General features: G+C 39.6%; 1 protein-coding gene across 3 annotated transcripts in view; it reads right to left on the reverse strand.

Moving 5' to 3' along the window:
- Nucleotides 1-886: 886 nt before the first annotated feature.
- Nucleotides 887-21680, reverse strand: part of CPPED1 (calcineurin like phosphoesterase domain containing 1) — a 78194-nt gene continuing 57400 nt past the window's right edge. For all 3 annotated transcript variants that reach the window (XM_074965423.1, XM_074965424.1, XM_074965422.1), the window contains one exon: nucleotides 887-2376. In XM_074965423.1, the coding sequence (XP_074821524.1) occupies nucleotides 2147-2376 (230 nt within the window). In that variant the 3' untranslated portion in view covers nucleotides 887-2146. The remainder of the gene's footprint in view (nucleotides 2377-21680) is intronic.

A 21680-nucleotide genomic window follows, 5' to 3' on the forward strand; every position in this document is an offset into this window, starting at 1 on the left:
ACAAAGAAACCTCAACACATTTGGGGCCAGATTTTTAAGGGCCTAAAGCTACAGATAGGCACTTTTGAAAATTCTGCTAGGTGCCTAACTACTATTGAAATCAATGGAAGTTAGGCACCTAGATACTTTTGAAAATCAAGCCTAAATAACTTTATAAATCTGTTCCTTAGCCTTGGTGAAGGACATTAGCTGCCAAATCTGAGGTGGCTTCTTGAAAAACCAGACTATTAAAACAATATCTAACTAAGGCCGCTTGGAGGCTCTATACCAGAGGTGGGAAAACTACGGCCGACCCTCCTGCCCGGCCCCTGAGCTCTTGGCCTGGGAGGCTAGGCCCTGGCCCCTCCCCTGCAGCCTCAGCTCCCTGCGTCACTGGTGCAATGCTCTGGGCGGCGGGGCCAGCTCACGGCTCGGCAGCTGTGCTGCCTGACCCGGTGCTCTGTGCTGCGGCTGGCTCCAGCCGGGCGGCGCAGCTGTAGCACCACCAGCCACCGGTGCTGCTCCAGGCAGCGCGGTAAGGGGGCAGGGAGTGTGGGGGGGGGTTGGATAGAGGGCAGGGGCGGGGGTGGTCAGAGGTCAGGGAACCGGGGGGTTGAATGGGGGCAGGGATCCCAGGGGAGCAGTCAGGAAGGAGTGGGGGGGGGTTGGATGGGGTGGCGGGGGGCAGTCAGTGGAGGGGGGTTCCGGGGGCAGTCAGGGAGAAAGGGTGGTTGGATGATGCAGGGGTCTTGGGGGGCGGGAGGCCGGACAGGAATGAGAGGAGGGGTTGGATGGGGCAGCGGGGGGAGGGGAGAGTCCAGGGGCGGTCAGGGGACAGGGAGGGATCGATGGGGCTGGGGTCCCAGAGGGGTTGGATAGGGCAGGAGTCCCGGGGGGGGGGGGGCATCAGGGGGCGAGAAACAGGGGGGGGTCAGGTATGGGGCGGGAGCTGGGCCACGCCTGGTTGTTTGGGGAGGCACAGCCTTCCCTAACCGGCCCTCCATACAATTTCAGAAACTCGTGGCCCTCAGGCCCAAAAGTTTGCCCGCCCCTGTACTACATTGACCAAAAATCTCTCTCAGGATGTTTGGGGACTTTATATTGTACTTAGCGAATCTTTTAAACTATGTCCTAGACTAAAACAATATATATATTATAGTCTTTTTTCTTTAAAAAGAATGTACAGCATAGGCAGTTTTTGAGCTTCTGCAATTTAGTTTGGTAGAACTGGACATCCATAAATCTCCCTTTGTCTAGGAGTCAGCTGTTTTCTAACGAGGATATGCTCTTACAGGGAACTCTCAATAGCAAATTTAATTGCAGTTAAATGCCAAGAGGCAACAGTAAAATGACTCTTCTATATTTAGTTTCTCTTTATGGTTTTCCTATTATATTTTCTTAGTTTACAGGCTTTTCTAACCTCCACTCCTGCAGACTCAAATTATGAGTCTTGTCTCTCTTATAGCACCCACAATGGTGATTTGCTAGGCAGAGAAGAATCCAGCTTGCTCTGATTGCTGTAGTAGTTCTGAAGATAAAGGCTTGGGATGGGAGATGACATCAACTGGAAGGAAGCAGAAATAGGGTGAGATCCAAAACTCATTGAAGTCAATGGAAGTCTTCCCTCTGACTTCAAAGGGCTTTGGATTAGCCCATACTGAATACGAACATGCCACATTTACTTTGTCACTTTCTGGAGGATTACCAAGCATTTAATAGAGAACATTAAGTATAATGGTTTTGAGATGTATCTTGTGGGCTATCAAACTAGAACAGAAGGGTGAACTAGAGTTGAGTTTGTCATCCAGAAGCCACTGCTCCTACTCATGGATATGCTATAAAAGTCTGATCCAGGAGTAGAGCAGCTAACCCTCAGAACAGCTCTTTCCCATTACAAAATCAATAGTGATAGCATTACCTCTATTATTTTTCATATTATAATTGGTTTCATTTCCCCTCAAAGGTATAAATATCTCTGCATACTTTTCTGCTTTGTTATTTAGGATGGTAATGAGTTGAGACAACTATTTTGGTGCATAATACACAACTGGGAATCATCTTCAGCCCACGGTAGGCTTTTTTGTTTTTGCTTAGCTAGTGTTTCTATCTGGGAAATAAAAAATGTGAATTAAAAATAAACTGGAGACTTGTCATAGTTAGAAAATGGCTAATTTTGCTTAATCAAATCCATCAGCTCTTTTTCTATTCCTTGGCTACTCAGATCATTTAAACTGCAGTATCTGTGAACAATCTTCTCAGCTGTGACAATGACCACTCTAAGCCCATGGGTATCTTCTCCCAGTTGACATCCGATTGCTGATGAAACCACCATCTCTAGCTCCTTGTAGGACCCTCCGGCATTTCTATGGTAGTGTCCAGAAAATACAGCTTTAATGCCTGTTTAAAAATAATATATATTTATATTTAGTTAACACAGCCTACGGACAAAATGAGCTTAAAAACAGTATGATCTCCTTTTTTAGGCTCATGCAGCCACTATAATTCAACAGACATCTATATGACTAAGAACAGCTACAACTTGTCATGTTTATCCTTATTTTCTTAATGGGCATTTTTAATCTAATGATTAAGAAATTGTGAAATTAATAGGGAATTGTTTACATGATATTACATTTAGGAAGAAAATAAATATTAGCAACATATTGATATTCAGACCAACTAACCTCCCACTCCCTTTAAAAATATTGGAGCCCTGTATCTTTAAACTCAGATTCAAGCCAGCTATTTTCCCATTACTTCTTTGATCAAAAACAGTAAAAATGTGAGAGGATGTTCTTTTTGAAAGTCCTTTTGTAATTCTAAATCAAGTAATTAACCAGAGGATCATGCATGTAGATAGGAGCAGAAAGTCAACTGTTGGATCCACACATTACCTTCTAATTAACATTTGGAGAACTAAAGATAACAAGACCCTCAAATCTGTTTATTCAAAGGGATAATGATTATAAGAGTGAATGACATTAAAAGATAGGACAAAGTGGGGGAGGGAATATCTTTTATTGGGCCAACCTCTGTTGGTAAGAGACAAAAGTTTTTGAGCCTACACAGAGTTCTTCAGATCTGGAAAATGTGTCAGCTAAATACAAGGTGGAACAGATTTGTATAGTATACTAACTAGTTAATACACATTTCAAGTGAAAGTGGCCCACTAACACCTCTCCAGTAATGTGGTTGGGGGAGTATTTAAGTGGGTTCTAAATTGTTGTGATAAGCCATAAATCCAGTGTCGCTATTCAGTCCATGATTTTTAATGTCGAGCAAAGTTATGACTTTAAGCTCTTGTCTTTTTGAAGATGTTGTGCACGTTTCCTTTGAGGAGGAGAACTGAGGTCACATAAGAGTGATCAGTTTGTGACAAGTATTCACCTACAAGTGATATGGTGTTTTCTGTGTGAATTCATTCAAGAGTGTAGTGATAGCTGGGTTTCATCCACCTTGTTGTTGTGGCCCTTAATGCATTCAATGAGGTACACCACATGTTGTGATAGGCATGTGTGGAGCCCATGGATATTGGGAAGTGTGTTATGTGGGGTGTTGCAAATCATAGCATTGGAGAGATGTCTACAGGTTTTTGCATCTGTTCTGGGAGGGTCTGGTGTTGCTTTGAGTCCTTGCTGATGATGAGGTTGGGAGGTGGTTTAAAAGCCAGAAAGGGGAGGGGGATTCAGGAAAGATTTCTTTTAGGCTGTGGTCCCCATTAGTATGGGTTATAATGGTTTGATACCCCATATTGTTGGTAGGTGACAACTAAGGGTGTGCAGTTAAAAAGGGTTTCATTTCTGTACTGAAGCAGGTTCTCCTGGCAGCATTTGGGTGGCCTGCTCCATGATGTGATCTACTCCTCTGGTGGAGTGTCCTTGTTTGGCATAGGCAGTTTTAAGTGTGTTAAGATGTATACCTCTGATGTTCTCCTCGGAGCACATTCTGTGGTATCTGAGTGCCTGGCTGTAGATAAGATTTCTTGGTGTGTTTGGGATGGTTACTGGATCTGTGAAGGTACTTGTGGTGATCTGTATGTTTGTTGTCTGTCAGGTTCTATTGTTGAAGCTGATCATGGTGTTCAGGAAGTTGATGCTAGTGTGAGAGTGTTCTAGTGAGAGTTTAATGGAGGACGGGTAATTGATGTTGTGGTGGAAATCTTTGAGGGTCTGTAGGTTATCTACCAGAAGATAAAAATATCATCAATGTAACTCAGGTATATGATTGACTTCATGGTGCATTAGTCCAGAAATTCTTCAAGGTGGTCCATGAAGAGGTTGGCATACTGGGGAGCCATCCTAGTAGCCATGGCTGTTCCTATGGTGTGTATGTTTAATGTAAAATTGTTACGAGTGAGGATGAAATGGATGAGTTTTGGGGTGGATATCTGAGCATTGTCCATTATCTTGTAAATGTTTGAGGCAGGCAGCAATACCATCGTTGTGATGTATGTTGGTGTATAGGCAGCTGATATCCATGGTGGCAAGGATGGAGTTCTGAGGGAAGATGATAATTCTGTGGCATTTCTGGAGGAAGTCAGTCATGTGCTGGCCCTTTGTGTGGTGAATGGTTTGAGGATGGTTTTTCTGAGTTCCAATATTCCTTCAGTAATACTGCTGTGGTCAGATACGATGGGTCTGCCTAGGTTCCCTTATTTGTGTACTACAGGATGAGAAGATAGACTATAATCTCCTGTCCAGAGGTATTGGAAGGTACAGCCCTTTATGAAGGATGTCTGGAATATAAATAAGCCAGACACATGAAAGAAACCTGAAATGTGTAAGAGGCTTCTAAGTTAGATGAGAGGGGAAGGAAGATGAAAACTACCTGGAGTGGAGAGGCTGACAGGCCTCAAAGAGAAAGAGGTACTATAACAACATGAACTAACTCTTAAGGAGTATGTTACGCAATCGTTTTTTCTCTGTATACTTAATCTTGTTTTTAATTACATCATTTGTATTTTAAACCATATTGAGGTAACATCACTAGGGCCTTGAAAAGAAGAAATACTTTTCATTCGATCTATTGCTAGAGACAACTGGGGAGAAAATTGTGCCTTATCCTCAAGAATGCGGCTCAGGTAATCCCCTAATGTGACCCAAATACTAGCTCTAGGCAGCAGGGATTTGGGGAAAGCTCACTGACATAAATGGTGGCAGGAAAAGGAAGCAAACAAATATGGTATACTTCATAAACCTTGAGATTCTGGGATGAAAAATGCTTTAACATTAGTAGAGCTGATCAGAAAAATTGTGATAAGCGATTAAAAAAATTAATCGCAATTAATCGCACTGTTAAATAATAGAATACCATTTATTTAAATATTTTTGATGTCTTCTACATTTTTAAATGTATTGATTTCAATTACAACACAGTGTATAGTGCTCACTTTATTTTTGATTACAAATATCTGCACTGTAAAAAAAGAAATAGTATATTTCAATTCACCTAATATAAGTACTGTAGTGCAATCTCTTTATCATGAAAGTTGAACTTACAAATGTAGACTTATGTACAAAAAATAACTACATTCAAAAATAAAACAATGTAAAACTTTAGAACCTACAAGTCCACTCAGCCCTACTTCAGCCAATTGCTCAGACAAACAATTCTGGTTACATTTGTAGGAGATAATGCTGCCCTCTTCTCGTTTACAACGTCACCTGAAAGTGAGATGTGCTGAAGATTCATATGGTCTCCCTTCATGCTTCAACCACCATTCCAGAGGACATGCGTTCCTGCTGATGACAGGTTCTGCTTGATAATGATCCAAAGCAGAGCGGACTGACGCATGTTCATTTTCGTCATTGGGGTCAGATGCCACCAGCAGAAGGTTGATTTTCTTTTTTGGTGGTTTGGGTTCTGTAGTTTCCGCAGCAAAATGTTGCTCTTTTAAGACTTCTGAAAGCATGCTCCACACCTTGTCCCGCTCAGATTTTGGCAGGCATTTCAGATTCTTAAACCTTGGGTTGAGTGCTGCAGCTATTTTTAGAAATCTCACATTGGTACCTTCTTTGTGTTTTGTCAAAGCTGCAATGCCAATATTTGTAAATCATACAATATGTGCTGGGTCATCATCCAAGACTGCTATAACATGAAATATATGGCAGAATGCAGGTAAAACAGAACAGGAGACATGCAATTCTACCCCAAGGAGTTCAGTCACAAATTTAATTAACACACTATTATTTTTAAATGATCAGCAGCAGCATGGGAGCATGTCCGCCGAAATGGTGGCTGACGCGTGAAGGGGCATACAAATGTTTAGCATATCTGGCACGTAAACACCTTGCAATGCCAACTACAAAAGTGTCATGCGAATGCCTGTTCTCACTTTCAGGTGACATAAATGAGAAGCAGGCAGCAGCATCTCCCGTAAACTTGTTTGTCTTAGCGATTACCTGAACAAGAAGTAGGACTGAATGGATGTGTAGGCTCTGACGTTTTAGAATGTTTTGTTTTTGAGTGCAGTTGTGTAACCAAAAAAATAAATAAATAAATCTACATTTGTAAGTTACACTTTCACAATAGAGATTGCACTACAGTACTTGTATGAGGTGAATTGAAAAATACTATTTCTTTATATGTTTTATTATTTTTGCAGTGCAAATATTTGTAAAGTGCGCACTGTACACTTTGTATTCTGTGTTATAATAAAAATCAATATATTTGAAAATGTAGAAAAATATCCAGAAATATTTAATAAATTCCAATTGGTATTCTATTTTTTAACAGTGCAATTAAATGCGATAAATTTTTTTAATCACAATTAATTTTTTTGAGTTAAACTGCATGAGTTAACTGCAATTTATCGACAGCCCTTGTTTTCAAACTTTGCTGCTTCATCAGAATCAAAACTGCTTCATGTAGATAGTCCAATTTTGATGAAGTTCTGATGACAGCTCATCCACCTGGTTCTAGAGCCAAGGACTCCAGTGCTGTTGGACAGTCCACCATGCATGCTGCCTGAAGCAGGAGCTCCATGCCATTTCTGGTACTTTTAAAAAATACTGCAAGAATAAGAATGGTCACATAATTCCATCTGCAGGGACTAAAATACGAAAATGCCCGTTCAGGTATGTACGATGGTGACTCTCTCTTTTTTCTCTCTGGTGAATGCCAATAAACGTGGCATGAAATTTAAACATAAATGTATTCTTACAGCTAAGTATTGCTAATGTGCATTGCTTTCACACTTAATACAAATCACTTCAGATACAGTACAATTTAGAAATATGAATTAAGCATAAATAGCAAATTTCACAAACAGAGATTTAGCACCTCCAAAACGAACAAACAAGACCAGCAAAATGCTTTGCATGTCAGACTATTACAAACTCCCTAAGGCTGCGACTAATCCTATTCCATCCCATTCTGCTTGAAAACACTACTGGACCAGATGGCTGAAAAAATCTGAAAATTGTTTTATAATTTATCATCACGTATAATGCATACGATTTAATTGTATACTTTAGGTTAGTATCACTATAGAAGGACTTTTATACCTGTTAGTTAAGAATACTGTGAATGGAAAGAAAGATTTTCAAAAAGACCTAAATTATGTAGGAGCATATCTTCCCTTGAAAGCCAATAGAACTTGTGCTACTAAATCACTCAGGGCCAAATTTACTGAGTTATGTAAGTGCACCATTTAGGTGCATGTAGCTCACTACACAGGTTGAGATACAGTTGTGCTATATTAAAAACTTTGCATACTACTTACCTCTGGTAGCAAGACATGCAGCCTATAATTCCTAGGCTAGCCATTTTCTAATAAATTAACATTGTGTTTAAAAAGCCCAAAATATAAAACAAAACAAGCTCTAAATCAAGCAACTTAAAGCTAAGAAATGTTAGCACAGAAATTCACTGTGAGGCGGAATGTAAATTGCCTGTTTAATGTATAGGCAAAGTGATCCCCCCGCACCCCATGAGGAATAATGCAGTATTTAACAGGTTTCAGAGTAACAGCCGTGTTAGTCTGTATTCGCAAAAAGAAAAGGAGGACTTGTGGCACCTTGGTTAGTCTCTAAGGTGCCACAAGTACTCCTTTTCTTTTTGCAGTATTTAACTTTATTCATTTCTGTGAGGAATTGGGAATAAGAGAGGGACCTAGTTTAGTTCCATTTTTAAAAGATATAGATACAAATTTAAAAACAGATGGTTAGCTGCTTTCAGTGTCAGTGACAACCCCAACAAAGGTTTTTGATCAGATACATCAAAGCCACAGTTTGAGTGGAATACTGAAACAGCCATCTCTGTGTGCATTACAGCTGAACCACAGTTTAAGTAGCCTAAACAAAACAGTACCGACAGAGCTACTTTCATGCTAAGAGTATTTCCAGAATCAGCAACCAGATTCATCTTCTGCACTATGGAGGGAGTTCAGAGGCCCCATTTAATTCAAGGCAAATTATTGTTTCAGGAAGCTCAGCAGAACACCTTGCTAGAGTCACCATCATTTCAAAAAAGGGTAGTGTTTCCTCTGCTCTTAGGATTTCCTTTGGATTTGTTGATCATTCATGTGACAAGCAACAATAGGACCTGCATAACTTACTGGTACTTTAGGAGTGGAACAAGAAAGTACAAAGTAAATCCTGAATGAAGCAAGAAAAGTTCTCTTGCTCCAAGAGCCGTTTTTTGGTTTTGTTTTTATTTAAACTAGTGCCCATTGTGTACTCTCCAAGCAGTTCACAACACAAGGCATCTAATGATTAAAACCAGGACAGGTAAAAACAGAATTAAAAAAAAAATTCAAATCAAATACAAGTTTATTTAAAAAAAAAAAGAGCCTATGTAATAATTTCAAATTTAATTAAGGCCTAAATTTAGGATAGTCTATTAAAATATTTAAGCAGTACAAGTTTGTCAAAGTTTTAAAGTCTAGCCACTGATCTGGTGGAAGTCACTCTAAACTGGACAGTCTCTACGTAAAAGAATAAATGGACACAAATCAGACGTCAAGAATTATAACGTTCAAAAACCAGTCGGAGAACACTTTAATCTCTTTGGTCACTCAATTACAGACCTAAAAGTGGCAATTCTTCAACAAAAAAACTTCAAAAACAGACTCCAACGAGAGACTGATGAATTGGAATTAATTTGCAAACTGGACACCATTAAATTAGGCTTGAATAAAGACGGAGTGGATGTGTCATTACACAAAGTAAAACTATTCCCTCCCCCCCCCCCCCCACTGTTCCTCAGACGTTCTTGTCAACTGCTGGAAATGGCCCACCTTGATTATCACTACAAAAGGTTTTTTTTCCTCTCCTGCTGGTAATAGCTCACCTTACCTGATCACTCTCGTTACAGTGTGTATGGTAACACCCATTGTTTCATGTTCTCTGTGTATATAAAATCTCCCCACTGTATATTCTAGTGCATGCATCTGATGAAGTAAGCTGTAGCTCACGAAAGCTTATGCTCAAATAAATTTGTCAGTCTCTAAGGTGCCACAAGTACTCCTTTTCTAAGCATCTTTAACCACTGTTTGTGAAAATGCCAAAACAGCTTTTGATAGCATCAGCAAGGGTAGAGAGAATATTTTCTTCATTTCAGTTTAAAGTTTGAAAAAAGAAGAAAAACTTGTCCTCCAATCTGAATAAAAAATAAGGTGTGAGAGGATAAGATCTACTACATCTGAAATCTTAAAGGAAGTAGTAGCCTGAAATAATCAGTTAATTTCACTAACTACAGATAATACGTCCTCTGTTTAGTAAATCAGTTTTTAATGAAAAATGTGTTTTGCTAAGAAAAAATAAACTTGTGTATCAGCACATTTAAGGTAGTTTCTTTAATTTAAAATTTTAAAATGCCAGTTTTTGTGCATTTTTAATTGAATTCCAATTTCCATCCAAATTCAGCTTGATACAAATCACGAGTAAAAAGTTAATCTAGTAAACAGAAAAAGGATGAATGATGCATTTTAGCTAATAAAAATTAAGAATCTGAAAGTGTTTTATATGCTTTTATAGGTATAATGCATTCTCCTGGTTAGCAAACAGTACCAAATTTATTGTAAAGGTTCAAAGGGCTTGTCTATACAAGAGCTAACAGCATGCTGGGGTGTAAATTTACAGCATAGTGCATACTCACTGGCTGTGAGGACCCTTCTGCTGTGCACTGAAAACTCTCTTGTGAGTATTGTCCTACCCAATGTGCACTGGGGAACTTTCTGTCCACAGGCAGAGTGACTGTGTGGCACACTTTATATTTACACCTCAGCTTGCTCTGCACTAATGGGTCATACAGACATGCCTTTTGAGCTGCAAATGGTTACCAGCCACTGAAAATCAACCTCTCTAATTAAAGTACAAATGCAAACGATTAAAACTGGTTTACAGTAAGCCAACCTGGTTAAAACTACATAAATTTTAACAAAAGAGCAGCTTAAGGGTCATCTGCCTAAGCAGATGGCAATTCACACATTATCATGTCAACTAAGATATTGAATCTTCAAGAAGTTAGCAGAAGGGTATTGGCCCAGCCACCCATCATCTCTGATTCCTACAAATATCACTTCAGCATCTTTGAACCTCCTAACTCCTGGACTTACAATTCCTGAAGCTGTGGGCTTGAAACATATTTTGCCTTTTAAAGCCTGACTATCAAGGGGAGTTCATGGACTTCCTGTTCAAATGCTTCACAAATCTACGTGTTTCAGGGAATTCTAAGAATGTGATCCTCCTGGTGCTCTTAAATGGACAAAAAGGAGTCCTTGTGGCATCTTAGAGACGAACAAATTTATTTGGGCCTAAGCTTTTGTGGGCTACAGGTCACTTCATCAGATGCATGGAGTGGAAAATACAGTAAGCCAGTATAAATATACAGCACATGAAAAGATGGGAGTTACCTTACCATGCTAACGAGGCCTGCTCAGCTCTATCAAAGGTCAATTCAATTAGGGTGGATGTGCCCCATTCTGTAATTGAATTGGCCTCGTTAGCACTGACCGCCTGAAAGGCCTGCTCAGCTCTATCCAAACATTGCAATATATTCATTCAGAAATACAATATGGCTACCCTATGGCTTAAAGCCGCAAGAATAAATTCATGTCCCATACCTTTCATTAAACCGTTAGTATTAGTGGCTGTGTGATGGGTGTACCAACTGGCTGTGTAAAATAACTTTCTAGGTGAAATGGGAAGAGAGTACGTGCTGTCAATGTGAGGGGAAATTCTAAGTTTTTTCAAGAAAATATTGTCACTTTTAGAGATGAAGAAAAACTGCTTAGAGTTCCACTGCAGCCTATTTCCCCACCCCCCTTCCCCTCCTCTTACTGTCACTTTTCTTGGCTCTTCTCTACAATTCCACAGAAGGCAGAAAATGTCATTTGAAAACTCAATTTCATCTTCTGGTCTTTTATGAAAAAGTTACAGTGATAAAGCTGCAGGGAGATGTTAACCTGTGTGACAATTTTTTTTTTTTTTAAACTTAGAAAGGAAAATAATCTCTCTTTTTTTGGTGTGTTCCTAAAGTGACATCCTATTGCCTTCCCCAGAATCCTACTGGTCTGAAAGAAAACGGCCAGCAGTGACAAGCTGCCCCGCCCCCCAAGCCCCCTTACTGTTGCATTGTCTTTATCATTGGAAAAGCAGTAACAGAGAGGCTATAAAAGCAACATAAGTAGCACAGCAAGATGCAGTCTGATAGGTAACTTTAGTCTTGTGTTTTGCCCTGATCTAAGTGCTGTACCTCCTTCTATGACAACTCAAAACTTGTTCACAATGCTGTTGTAGCCATGTTGGTCTCAGGGGGAGAGGGAGGAGAGAGAAACAATAGAAATCTATATTAAAAAAAGCCCCAAATACCAGGGCTGTCCCTAATCTGGTAACCCTTCTTCCACCAACCAAAGTGGGTCAAAAAAAAATTACCCCACCCACCTTGTCAATCTCAAAACTTGTTTAGGGGGCCTGTTACCATACTGCAGCAACTTCATATACCCTCTGGGAAATTAAAATGTGGTAAGATACACATGAAAAAAAGGTTTCATACGAAGCACTTTCAGCTTTGTAATTTAATGGGTCTGTCGCCCCAAGCATATTTAATGTTTATTGATGCTAATCTGATTTAGCTACACTTATCAAGGCAATCCTTTAATACAGCACTGAAATAGCATCAGTGCCACTACAACTAGACCCACCCCTTTATAGCCAATGGCCCAGATGCCAGGACAACTCTCCTTGAAGGTGGGAGACCTGTTTTCAAATCCCTATTCTGCCTCATCTGGAGCAGGGGCTTGAACCCAGGTGTCCCACCTTCCAAAAGGGGGTGGGTCTCAAACTGTTCCACTGAAGCGGTTTCACTTTGTATAAATCATTTAAATATTTGCTGAGCGAGCGAAAGCAAGACAGACTGACACTGTCAGACAGACACTGCCAATGATTACGGATGTACACAAGTCTTGTGCAAGTCCCGGCTCCAAGAAATAACTAATTATTTATACGAAGTATACCAGCTTCAACAGGAGACTTTGAGAAAGCCCCACCCCATAAAACCCCATAGTCTGGTTGCTTGGGCACACTCCTGGAGTGTGAGACCTAGGTTCAGTCCCGGCTCCAATTCAGGCAGAATGGAGATTCAAAGCTGATTCTTCCACATCCCAGCTGAGTGCTCTAACAACTGGATGCATAGAGTAAGTGCCAAAAATTCCAACCCTGCTTGCCTTCAGCTGTCTTCTATGGCTCAGAGAAGGACTGGGCCCCACCTGCAATCTTAGCAGGGGAACAACTTGCTTGAGAATCCCATCAGAGATTAGTTATTAGCTAGGGTGCTGAATAGCTTGGCAGTGGCAGGAGATAGGAAGTTTTGCACACGCCCACTGGAGGAAACTCAAGTGTCTGGGATTTAGGGGTTTGGTGGGCATTTTCAGAATCTCAGGGAGGGCCCACATGTTGGACTTAGGTGCCTGAAGCTCTTTGTGGATCTGGCAATTGGTGTCTAATTTCAGGCACCTACAGTTGAAAATGTTGGTCAAAAATGCATGTTACATCTTGAACAAAAAAACAGAAACAGGTCTCTGCTGTATTTTAACAGAAGTCTATTTGATGAAACCTCTTTCTTCACTAATGCACAGTTTGGATTTGGGTTTTTATTTTTATTCACTCATCTACACTTAACTTATTTTTGTTAGTTACCATAAGAAGCCAGTGTGAACTACTCAACGCAATAATACTAAGATGACAAGCAGGCAATTTACTTTTCTCTTACCTTAGATCTTGAACATAAAAAGAATCTTATAAAATGTGTAATGCACTCAAATTTCATTTATTCACTTAGAATGTTTTGCTAAAGTAGTTCTGTCAAATTATTATTTCAGAAATACGTCCTATTGGAAAGAATGCTGCATTTTGTCCAGGCAGGCATCATTTAATGTCCTGCTTCAGAATGTCTGGATAAGTTAACTACAATTCTGTATAACTTGCTATGTTCAAAGAGCATGGTGTTGCCCGCTATGTTAGAGAAAGTATTGTGATTAAAGCAGTGGATGGTTGCTAATTCTTCATGTTGCAGGCATGGTGTTGATTTCTGAACTAACTGTTAGTAAAACCTCTGGTACCAAGAGGGGAAGTATAAAGCAATCAAACCATTGTGCCAAGAAATGTCCAAGCATTAGCACCTTCACAAGTATACATTACATCAGTTTAATGAAATATGCTTTAAAATCAAAATTGTTCTGTAAATATTCTGCGTTTACATAACCTGTTCACAAAAACTAGGACCTGTTACATCAATTACTATTCATGTATAATAGACTACTCGTTAAAAAAAAAAGTATATAAAGTACTCAGGAAAGCAAGACATTAAATGCACTGGGCAGAGCCAGGAACAGTGCAGATAGGTACTGAATAAAATTTTATACACTTATCTCTGCTGAGGCTCCCCTAGTCATGACCTGCAAAAATATTGTATCTAGATTTCATATTACACCTATCATTATGATACCAGAATGTCTTACAACATTTAAATAAACTGAGTGATCTACAGAGACACCTATTTATGATACTCTTTCCCTCCAGAGGTAGGTAGAGAAGTTCAAACAAATTTGTCATCCCATGTTCTTCTTTCCCCACTGTGAGGAGAAGAAACAGAATTAGGAGGTTTTACTGTTTGGTCAGTTCTCTCTCACTCAGAGAGGGGGTGCGCGCAAATGCGTATCGACTGTTAAGTCTAGCTACATATATGGCTTTGTACTGAAGGTGGTTGGATTCATTATTACCCTCAGTTATAGAAAGGTAATGTACATGAAGCTCCAAAGCTGTAGGCTGGCTGTTGAAAAAGCTCTGTCATCTGCTTGGACTAGTCTTTCATGACCAATGAGAATTTCATCATCCCAGAGAATCATAGGGGCCTGTTTCCTATAACTCCTGGTGATCCAAGTCATGACCATCTCTCAAACAGAGACTAACAATCATGCAGAGATCTGTCAAGATTTATGATGCTGACAAAGTGTCGACTAGCACCAAACTCGATTGAAATGCGATTTTATATCAGGTCTTCAAGACATGAATCAATCAGCTACATCACCATGCCTCTAGTAATCTGAACTGAAACTACACTCAGATTGTGTACAAATATCTAAGAACATTGACATTCTCATCTGTAGACCGAAGATGAACTTTCATAACCACCTGAACACAAACAAACAGTTCAAAAATTCCTGAACTTCCTTTAAAATAGTGCCTGTCAGGGTTCCCTCCCCACTCTGGGGTATAGATGTGGGGACCCGCATGAAAGACCCCCTAAGCTTATTTCTATCATAGGTTAAAACTTAGGTTAAAACTTCCCCAAGGCACAAATCCTTTAGTTGTCCTTGGACGGTATTGCTGCCACCACCAAGTGATTTAGACAAACATCCAGGGAAAAGAACCACTTGGAGTCTCTGTTTCCCCAAAATATTCCCCCAAGCCCCTTCACCCCCCTTTCCTGGGGAGGCTTGAGAATAATATACTAACCAATTGCCTTTAATAAAAGTACAGACCAGACCCTTTATTTTTACGACTCTAAAATCAGATTCTTAAAAGAAGAACTTTATTATAAAGGAAAAGGTAAAAGAAGCAGCTCTGTAAAATCAGGATGGAAGGTAATTTTACAGGGTAATAAAAAGATTTAAAACACAGGATTCCCCTCTAGGCTCAACTTCGAAGTTCCAAAAATAGGAATAAACCTCCCTCTTAGCATAGGGAAAATTCACAAGCTAAAACAAAAGATAATCTAACACATTTCTTTGCTTTACTTACAATTTTTGTAATCTTAGATGCTCATTTCAAGTAGGGTTTTAGGAGATTTCTTTTTCCTGCCTGGTCCCTCTCTCTGTCCTGAAAAAGCCCAACAAAGAACACAAACAAAACCTCCCCCCAGATTTGAAAGTATCTTCTTTTCTTATTGGTCCTTTTGGTCAGGTGCCAACCAGGTTATTTGAGCTTCTTAACCCCTTACGGGTAAAGGAAGGATTTTTATGCTACCCTTAGCTGTATGTTATGACAGTGTCTAAATACAGGGCTTGAGTCTGATCCCACTAACAGTGGGTAAATCAAGAGTAACTTGCTGAAGTTAATAGTTATCCTAGTATAAAACCAGGCCAATAAGAGGAGAATTAAGACTATTTTTAATGGTTCCAATCAATGAAACTGACTAGATTTTGACAAGGCAACAAGATTTGGTAGTTCCAAAGAACTGAGTGGTTTTTTTCCCCCTAATCATGCTGTCCGAATAATGGACTTTAAATGAGTTTCTGCATATCAGTTCTGTGAGCACAGCAGCCCATTAGTAGCATCTGCTTCATCACATTTAATCAATGGACAACGTGTAGTTTATCTTCAAATGATACTTAACAGTTGTTGCAAAATTTTGATAACTCTGAATTTATTGAAAATCTTGACCATGAAGTTTTAAAAGGTCCCTGTTTTTATTCTAACCAATATAAACATTAGATTATGTTGCTTTGAGTCACACTTTCAGACAATATGTATTATCCAGTGGGACAGGTAAAGGAAGAATAAAATTCCTTCAGAAAGTAGAATGTAGTTTATATAATTCAAAACGCTACCTTTTAAACATACTTTATATGGATGCTTGATCAAGTAAAAAAAAAGTATCACTTTTTGGGGAAATGAAGCAACCTGCAGTGCACTGTTCTGACAAGAAATTATATACAAGCCTGAGCTTTTTGGTCCTGAGAAAATCCCCCTCCTTCAATCAGTCATGTTTAGTTTCACAACAACTAACTACAACATTTCTCAGAGTAGCAGCCATGTTAGTCTGTATTAGCAAAAAGAAAAGGAGTACTTGTGGCACCTTAGAGACTAACACATTTATTTGAGCATAAGCTTTTGTGAGCTACAGCTCACTTCATCGGATGCATTCAGTGGAAAATACAGCGGGGAGATTTATATACACAGAGAACATGAAACAATGGGTGTTACCATACACACTGTAAGGAGAGTGATCACTTAAGGTGAGCTATTACCAGCAGGAGAGCGGGCGGGGAGGACCTTTTGTAGTGATAATCAAGGTGGGCCATTTCCAGCTGCCCCTCTGCCATGTACATTGGTCAAACTGGACAGTCTCTACGTAAAAGAATAAATGGACACAAATCAGACGTCAAGAATTATAACATTCAAAAACCCGTCGGAGAACACTTCAATCTCTTTGGTCACTCGATTACAGACCTAAAAGTTGCAATTCTTCAACAAAAAAACTTCAAAAACAGCTCCAACGAGAGACTGCTGAATTGGAATTAATTTGCAAACTGGATACAATTAACTTAGGCTTGAATAGAGACTGGGAGTGGATGAGTCATTACACAAAGTAAAACTATTCCCCCATGTTTATTCCCTCCCCCCCCCCCCACTGTTCCTCAGACGTTCTTGTCAACTGCTGGAAATGGCCCACCTTGATTATCACTACAAAAGGTTCCCCCCCCACCACTCTCCTGCTGGTAATAGCTCACCTTAAGTGATCACTCTCGTTACAGTGTGTATGGTAACACCCATTGTTTCATGTTCTGTATGTATATAAATCTCCCCGTTGTATTTTCCACTGAATGCATCCGATGAAGTAAGCTGTAGCTGTAGCTGAAGTGAGCTGTAGAGACTAAATTGGTTAGTCTCTAAGGTGCCACAAGTACTCCTTTTCTTTTAACTACAGCATTGAGGAATGTAGAAGTGGCCAGACCAGAATGTTAAAGGATTAGAAACAATTACAGAACATCTAGGTAGCTAAAATTTAGTTACAAATTAAATCTTCAATACCCTGAAATGTAATGTATGACGGATGAGGAAAGGTTTCATCTCTGAGTAGAAGCCACATATGAACATCCTAAAGAAGTCTATTCCCCTGTCAGCAAGAGAGCGGAGTGAGGTTATTTAGAACTTTAAAACTGCAGCACCATCTTCTTCTAATGAAATATAGCCTTACTTACAAATAAACCCTTTAGAATATCAGTTTTGCAGCACCAGGGAAAAGGGGTCAGGATGATTATGATATAATTGCACTGTAGTGGAACAGAGGAAGTTAGTTGTGTGTAATGCATCATAAGCCCTGGAAGGGTAATTCTATCACAATAATTACACCCCGGTCCTGCCTTATTGTTTAATTACACTTCTGTGATTCCAAGCCCCCTCCCCCCCAGTACTGTTCTACTCTTATTTTCCCTTAGTAATGGAATGAGTGCAAGAACTGTGTGATGCTAGTGCCTCTAGCCAGCCTTTACAGGCTGGAAGAAGGAAGGGCTATGTCTCCACATGGACCAACAGAATTGGCTGGCCATTAAGTTGAGCATTCTCTATACCTTTTTAAAAGGGGTGGGGGGGGGGCGGACAGGGAGTGCATGCCAGAGAGCACAAAGACTCTGGAATCGCTCCCACCCTTGATGCGGGTGAGTCTATAAGGAACAATCCAGCTCTTAACCTCAGACTGATTATCTTCATCTTTATACACACTGTTGCCTAATATAAAGGCTATTTGTCTATTTCACCTTCAAATATATATATTTTTTAAACCACAAGATAAATGTCAGGCTTTCCCCCTTTTTTAATTAAAAACACCACCACCACCAGCAGACCTTCCTTGCTTGCTGTTTTACCAAGAGGTTTTCTTCAACTCTGCATTTCTAAGCAGTACTCTCTTGGGCACAAAATCATCTTTTCAAAATCTCTCACATAACACTGTCTGTAATCTTGGTGTCATCCCTCACCACAAACTCTTCTTCCCTAATCTCTTTAGTCTATAAATCTGCTCACTAAACTAGTTCCCAGTTCAACAAAACTCTTAATTACATTTGTGTTCTGCTGAATTAGGGCTATCGGCAATCACTTTACTGGGTGAAGCACTTACTAATCTAAGCAGTCCCACCAACCTCGTTGCTCATGTATGCAGAGTACTAAGTGTTTGCAGGATGAGTACTTAAATTGAACTGTAGTTACATTTTCAAGTCACAAATATATGTAATTTACTGACAAAACTATACTTATTTAAATAAAATAGAGTCACAATTAATTATGCTTTGTATGAAATAAACAATTGTTCAGTTTTAAGAAACAGTACATATTTGTTCAAGTAATATGAACTAAGGGCCAAGCTTTCAGCGTGACCTGCACCCAGCCTTTCACATACAAAACTGTGTACACATACACTTGAGCCTCCACTTTTCAGGTGCAAACACCTGTGTATGCACTATAAAAATGTGAACAGCTGAGCACGCCTACAACTCCTTTAGAATCCATTGGCTCCAATTGATATTGCAGGTGCAAATCCTAAAATGCACAAGCATTAGGGTAGGTCAAATATGTTTTCACGCCATACGTTTCACATAGATTTTCTTCACCTTCACTGAGCGAGAGAGAATGTGTGCGCACATAAGGGAGACTGGCCTTTTCAAACAGAGGTCTAAAACTCAGAAGTTAAAGCATTATAGTTTCAGAAACAAATTTCTATTTGCTGATAAAAACTGTTTTGGATTGAGCTAATCTACTATTACATTCCAAACCAAAAATCTCTGGCTATAGGCAGGAAAATGGATAATTTGTTAGATATATAGTTATCTGTACGGTTTAACTTCATAAAGTAATAGTACACATTTACAAGTGCCAGATTTTCAATTTATAAATATTTATCATAAGGACATGATTTTATCTTTAATTAGCCCAACTGTTAAGGACACGTCTAACGTGAGAAATGTAATTCAGCATTTTGCACCAGATGTAGCTTCTGTCAGTTAGTCTTTTATCTTTGTTTGTAATGAATGAGATATTGAAATCAGATTAAAAACATGTTAAACATGCAACTGATTATTAGAGTAACTGCACCAAATCTGAGCTCTAAACTTGAAAAGGATATTGAGGTTTCTGAAATCAAGTTAATTAATCTGAAGAAACTTTATGCAATATTTGAATGCTAAAACACCATTTACTTCCTAAATATCTCCATGTACTTTTTCTTCATTTATAGTACAACCAAGTTTACCTATTGCTATATAGCCCTTTATTAAGTGCAAATGTTTTCCCTATTTCACTTTCCCTGGCAATTTCTTCCCCGCCCACCCCCAACATTAAAATTGCTTTTTGGTATGAGAGAGACAGATAGACAGACTTAAAAACAGGAAAAATATTCCAAGTTCAGACAAAAATATCTTGTTAACCTTTACAGAAGAGAATTCTTTACTAGAATTTTTCATCATTACAAACCATTTTGTATAGCATTTCAAGTCATTCCCACTGAGGCAGAGAAAAGTAGTAGAACATTGGCAGGTGAGGGCGTGGAGGGGTGTTAAAAAACCTTTCATTAAAAAGACAGAATAATTTTCTCAGATTAGAGTCAGAAAATTAGAATAAATATTAAGTGATCAAAAGGTTAACCTCCTTAACCTGCAAGAGCCAGAGTGTCTGGGGTTTTTTTTTCCAGAAAATAAGCAGAGTACCCTGGACTTTGTTATCTATTCTCTCTCTCTTTCCTCAATGTATGTATGAGGTGAATTATATGGGGGAAAACCAATTTCATAACCAAGGGTGTGCTGAAATTGATTAATTCTTGGGAAAAGCATAAAGATAGAAAATAACTGGTGTCACTACACATCTGTGCTACCATGATAACTGTTTTTTATACCCCTACAAAGAAGGCTCTTCAAGAGAATAATAAAAATAAAAAAAAAAAAAAGGAAGCAGAATGCATCTGTTACTAAGGAAACTCAGCCACAGAGAGTTCTGTTTTTGATTCAGAGAATTTTTCACAGCTTATTTAGTTAAGCTGTTGTATTGCTAGCTTTCTAGCGCTTTATCCTCATGTCATTTGTTTAATTAATACAAATGTAGTAAGTGAACCGAACACAATGTGGCTCTGGGAGTGGGTGATTTGTTCAATAGAGTGGTCTTTCATTACTGTCTCTTTTTCCTATAAATTAAAGCGATCTTGGTGCTCTGATAAAGTTTTAACATATTTAAAGTATAGACATTTTAAGTACAGCTACCAATAGATTATTATGAAATATCACTGAAAGAAGAGAGACTATAAAAAAGCCAGGGATGCACCAAGTTAAATACAACAGCCATGTACTATTTAATGTTATCTTTAAATTAATTAACTCTGTAAAACATTATCTGAACAGATAGCTCTTTGAAGTGTTAACATGGTTGCAACCAGCCAGAAAATAGGAATGATTGACCTTTATATACTGATAAAAGTTTCAGTCAACCAAGTTTCAGTTTAATGGCAGGATAAGACTATGCAAGATGTAGTTTTGTGAAATACTCTGATAGGGAGAAGCACTGTATAACGTGAACTTTAAAAGGCAAGTGGAATGCTAATTTTCAGTAACACTATTACTCTGGGGGAATTCTGCACCACTGTGCGTGCATAATTAATGAGCAGTGCACATTTTTAATATTTTGCGCAGAAAAAAAGCTTGTGTGGGAATGTTGCGGCAGTTCTGCCTTTTGCCCACCAGAGGGCACTGTGGTGCTAGAACACAGCAGCTGCTCCAAGCCAGCTGGGGAAGAGAAAGAGCTGGTCTTCTTCACAGCACCTGCTGTGGGGAGCTATGGGGAGACAGACAGCCTGGGCTGCTGAGGGGTCAGATGGGGCTCATAAGGGTTAGTGGGGGAGGACAGACTGGGGCAGGGGCTGAATGGGAGCTGAGGTGCAGAGCCACATGGGTAAAGAAAGAGGGAGGTGCAGAGCTACAGGGGGCAGGGGGTGACTGAGTGGGGGCACAGAGTCACATGGGGGTACAGGGGAAAGGGGTGCAGGGCCATAAAGGAACAAGCGGGTGGCTGAGTGGGGGCACAGAGACACATGGGGGTACAGGGCCACATGGGAGTACAGGGGCAGATGTGCCTGACTGAATGGGAGAGGCTAGAGGTCAGCCAGCATCTACATGGGGGAAGCTCCCTAGCAGTCCCTCTCCACCCCCCCAACCTCTTCCATACTTGTCCCACCCATACCCAACAACCCTCCAAGTTCATACCTAGGCTCCTTCCCAGAAATTATTTCCCTCTCCTTCAGCTCCTTCGTTAACCCGGACTCCCTCAAACCCTTTTCACTGCTTCTGAAGGGTGCGGGAAATACAGTTCTGTATTGTAGTTTAAATGAATTATTATTACTCAGAGTTCTGTATTAATATGCCTAGTAAAGGAATCTGTTTGTCAAAAAATACTTTCTGATTCTTTTTTGATGTCTGTATTGCTACAGACATACTTGCTGAT

Source organism: Natator depressus, chromosome 10 (genome assembly GCF_965152275.1).
Source record: "Natator depressus isolate rNatDep1 chromosome 10, rNatDep2.hap1, whole genome shotgun sequence".
Lineage (NCBI taxonomy): Eukaryota > Metazoa > Chordata > Testudines > Cheloniidae > Natator > Natator depressus.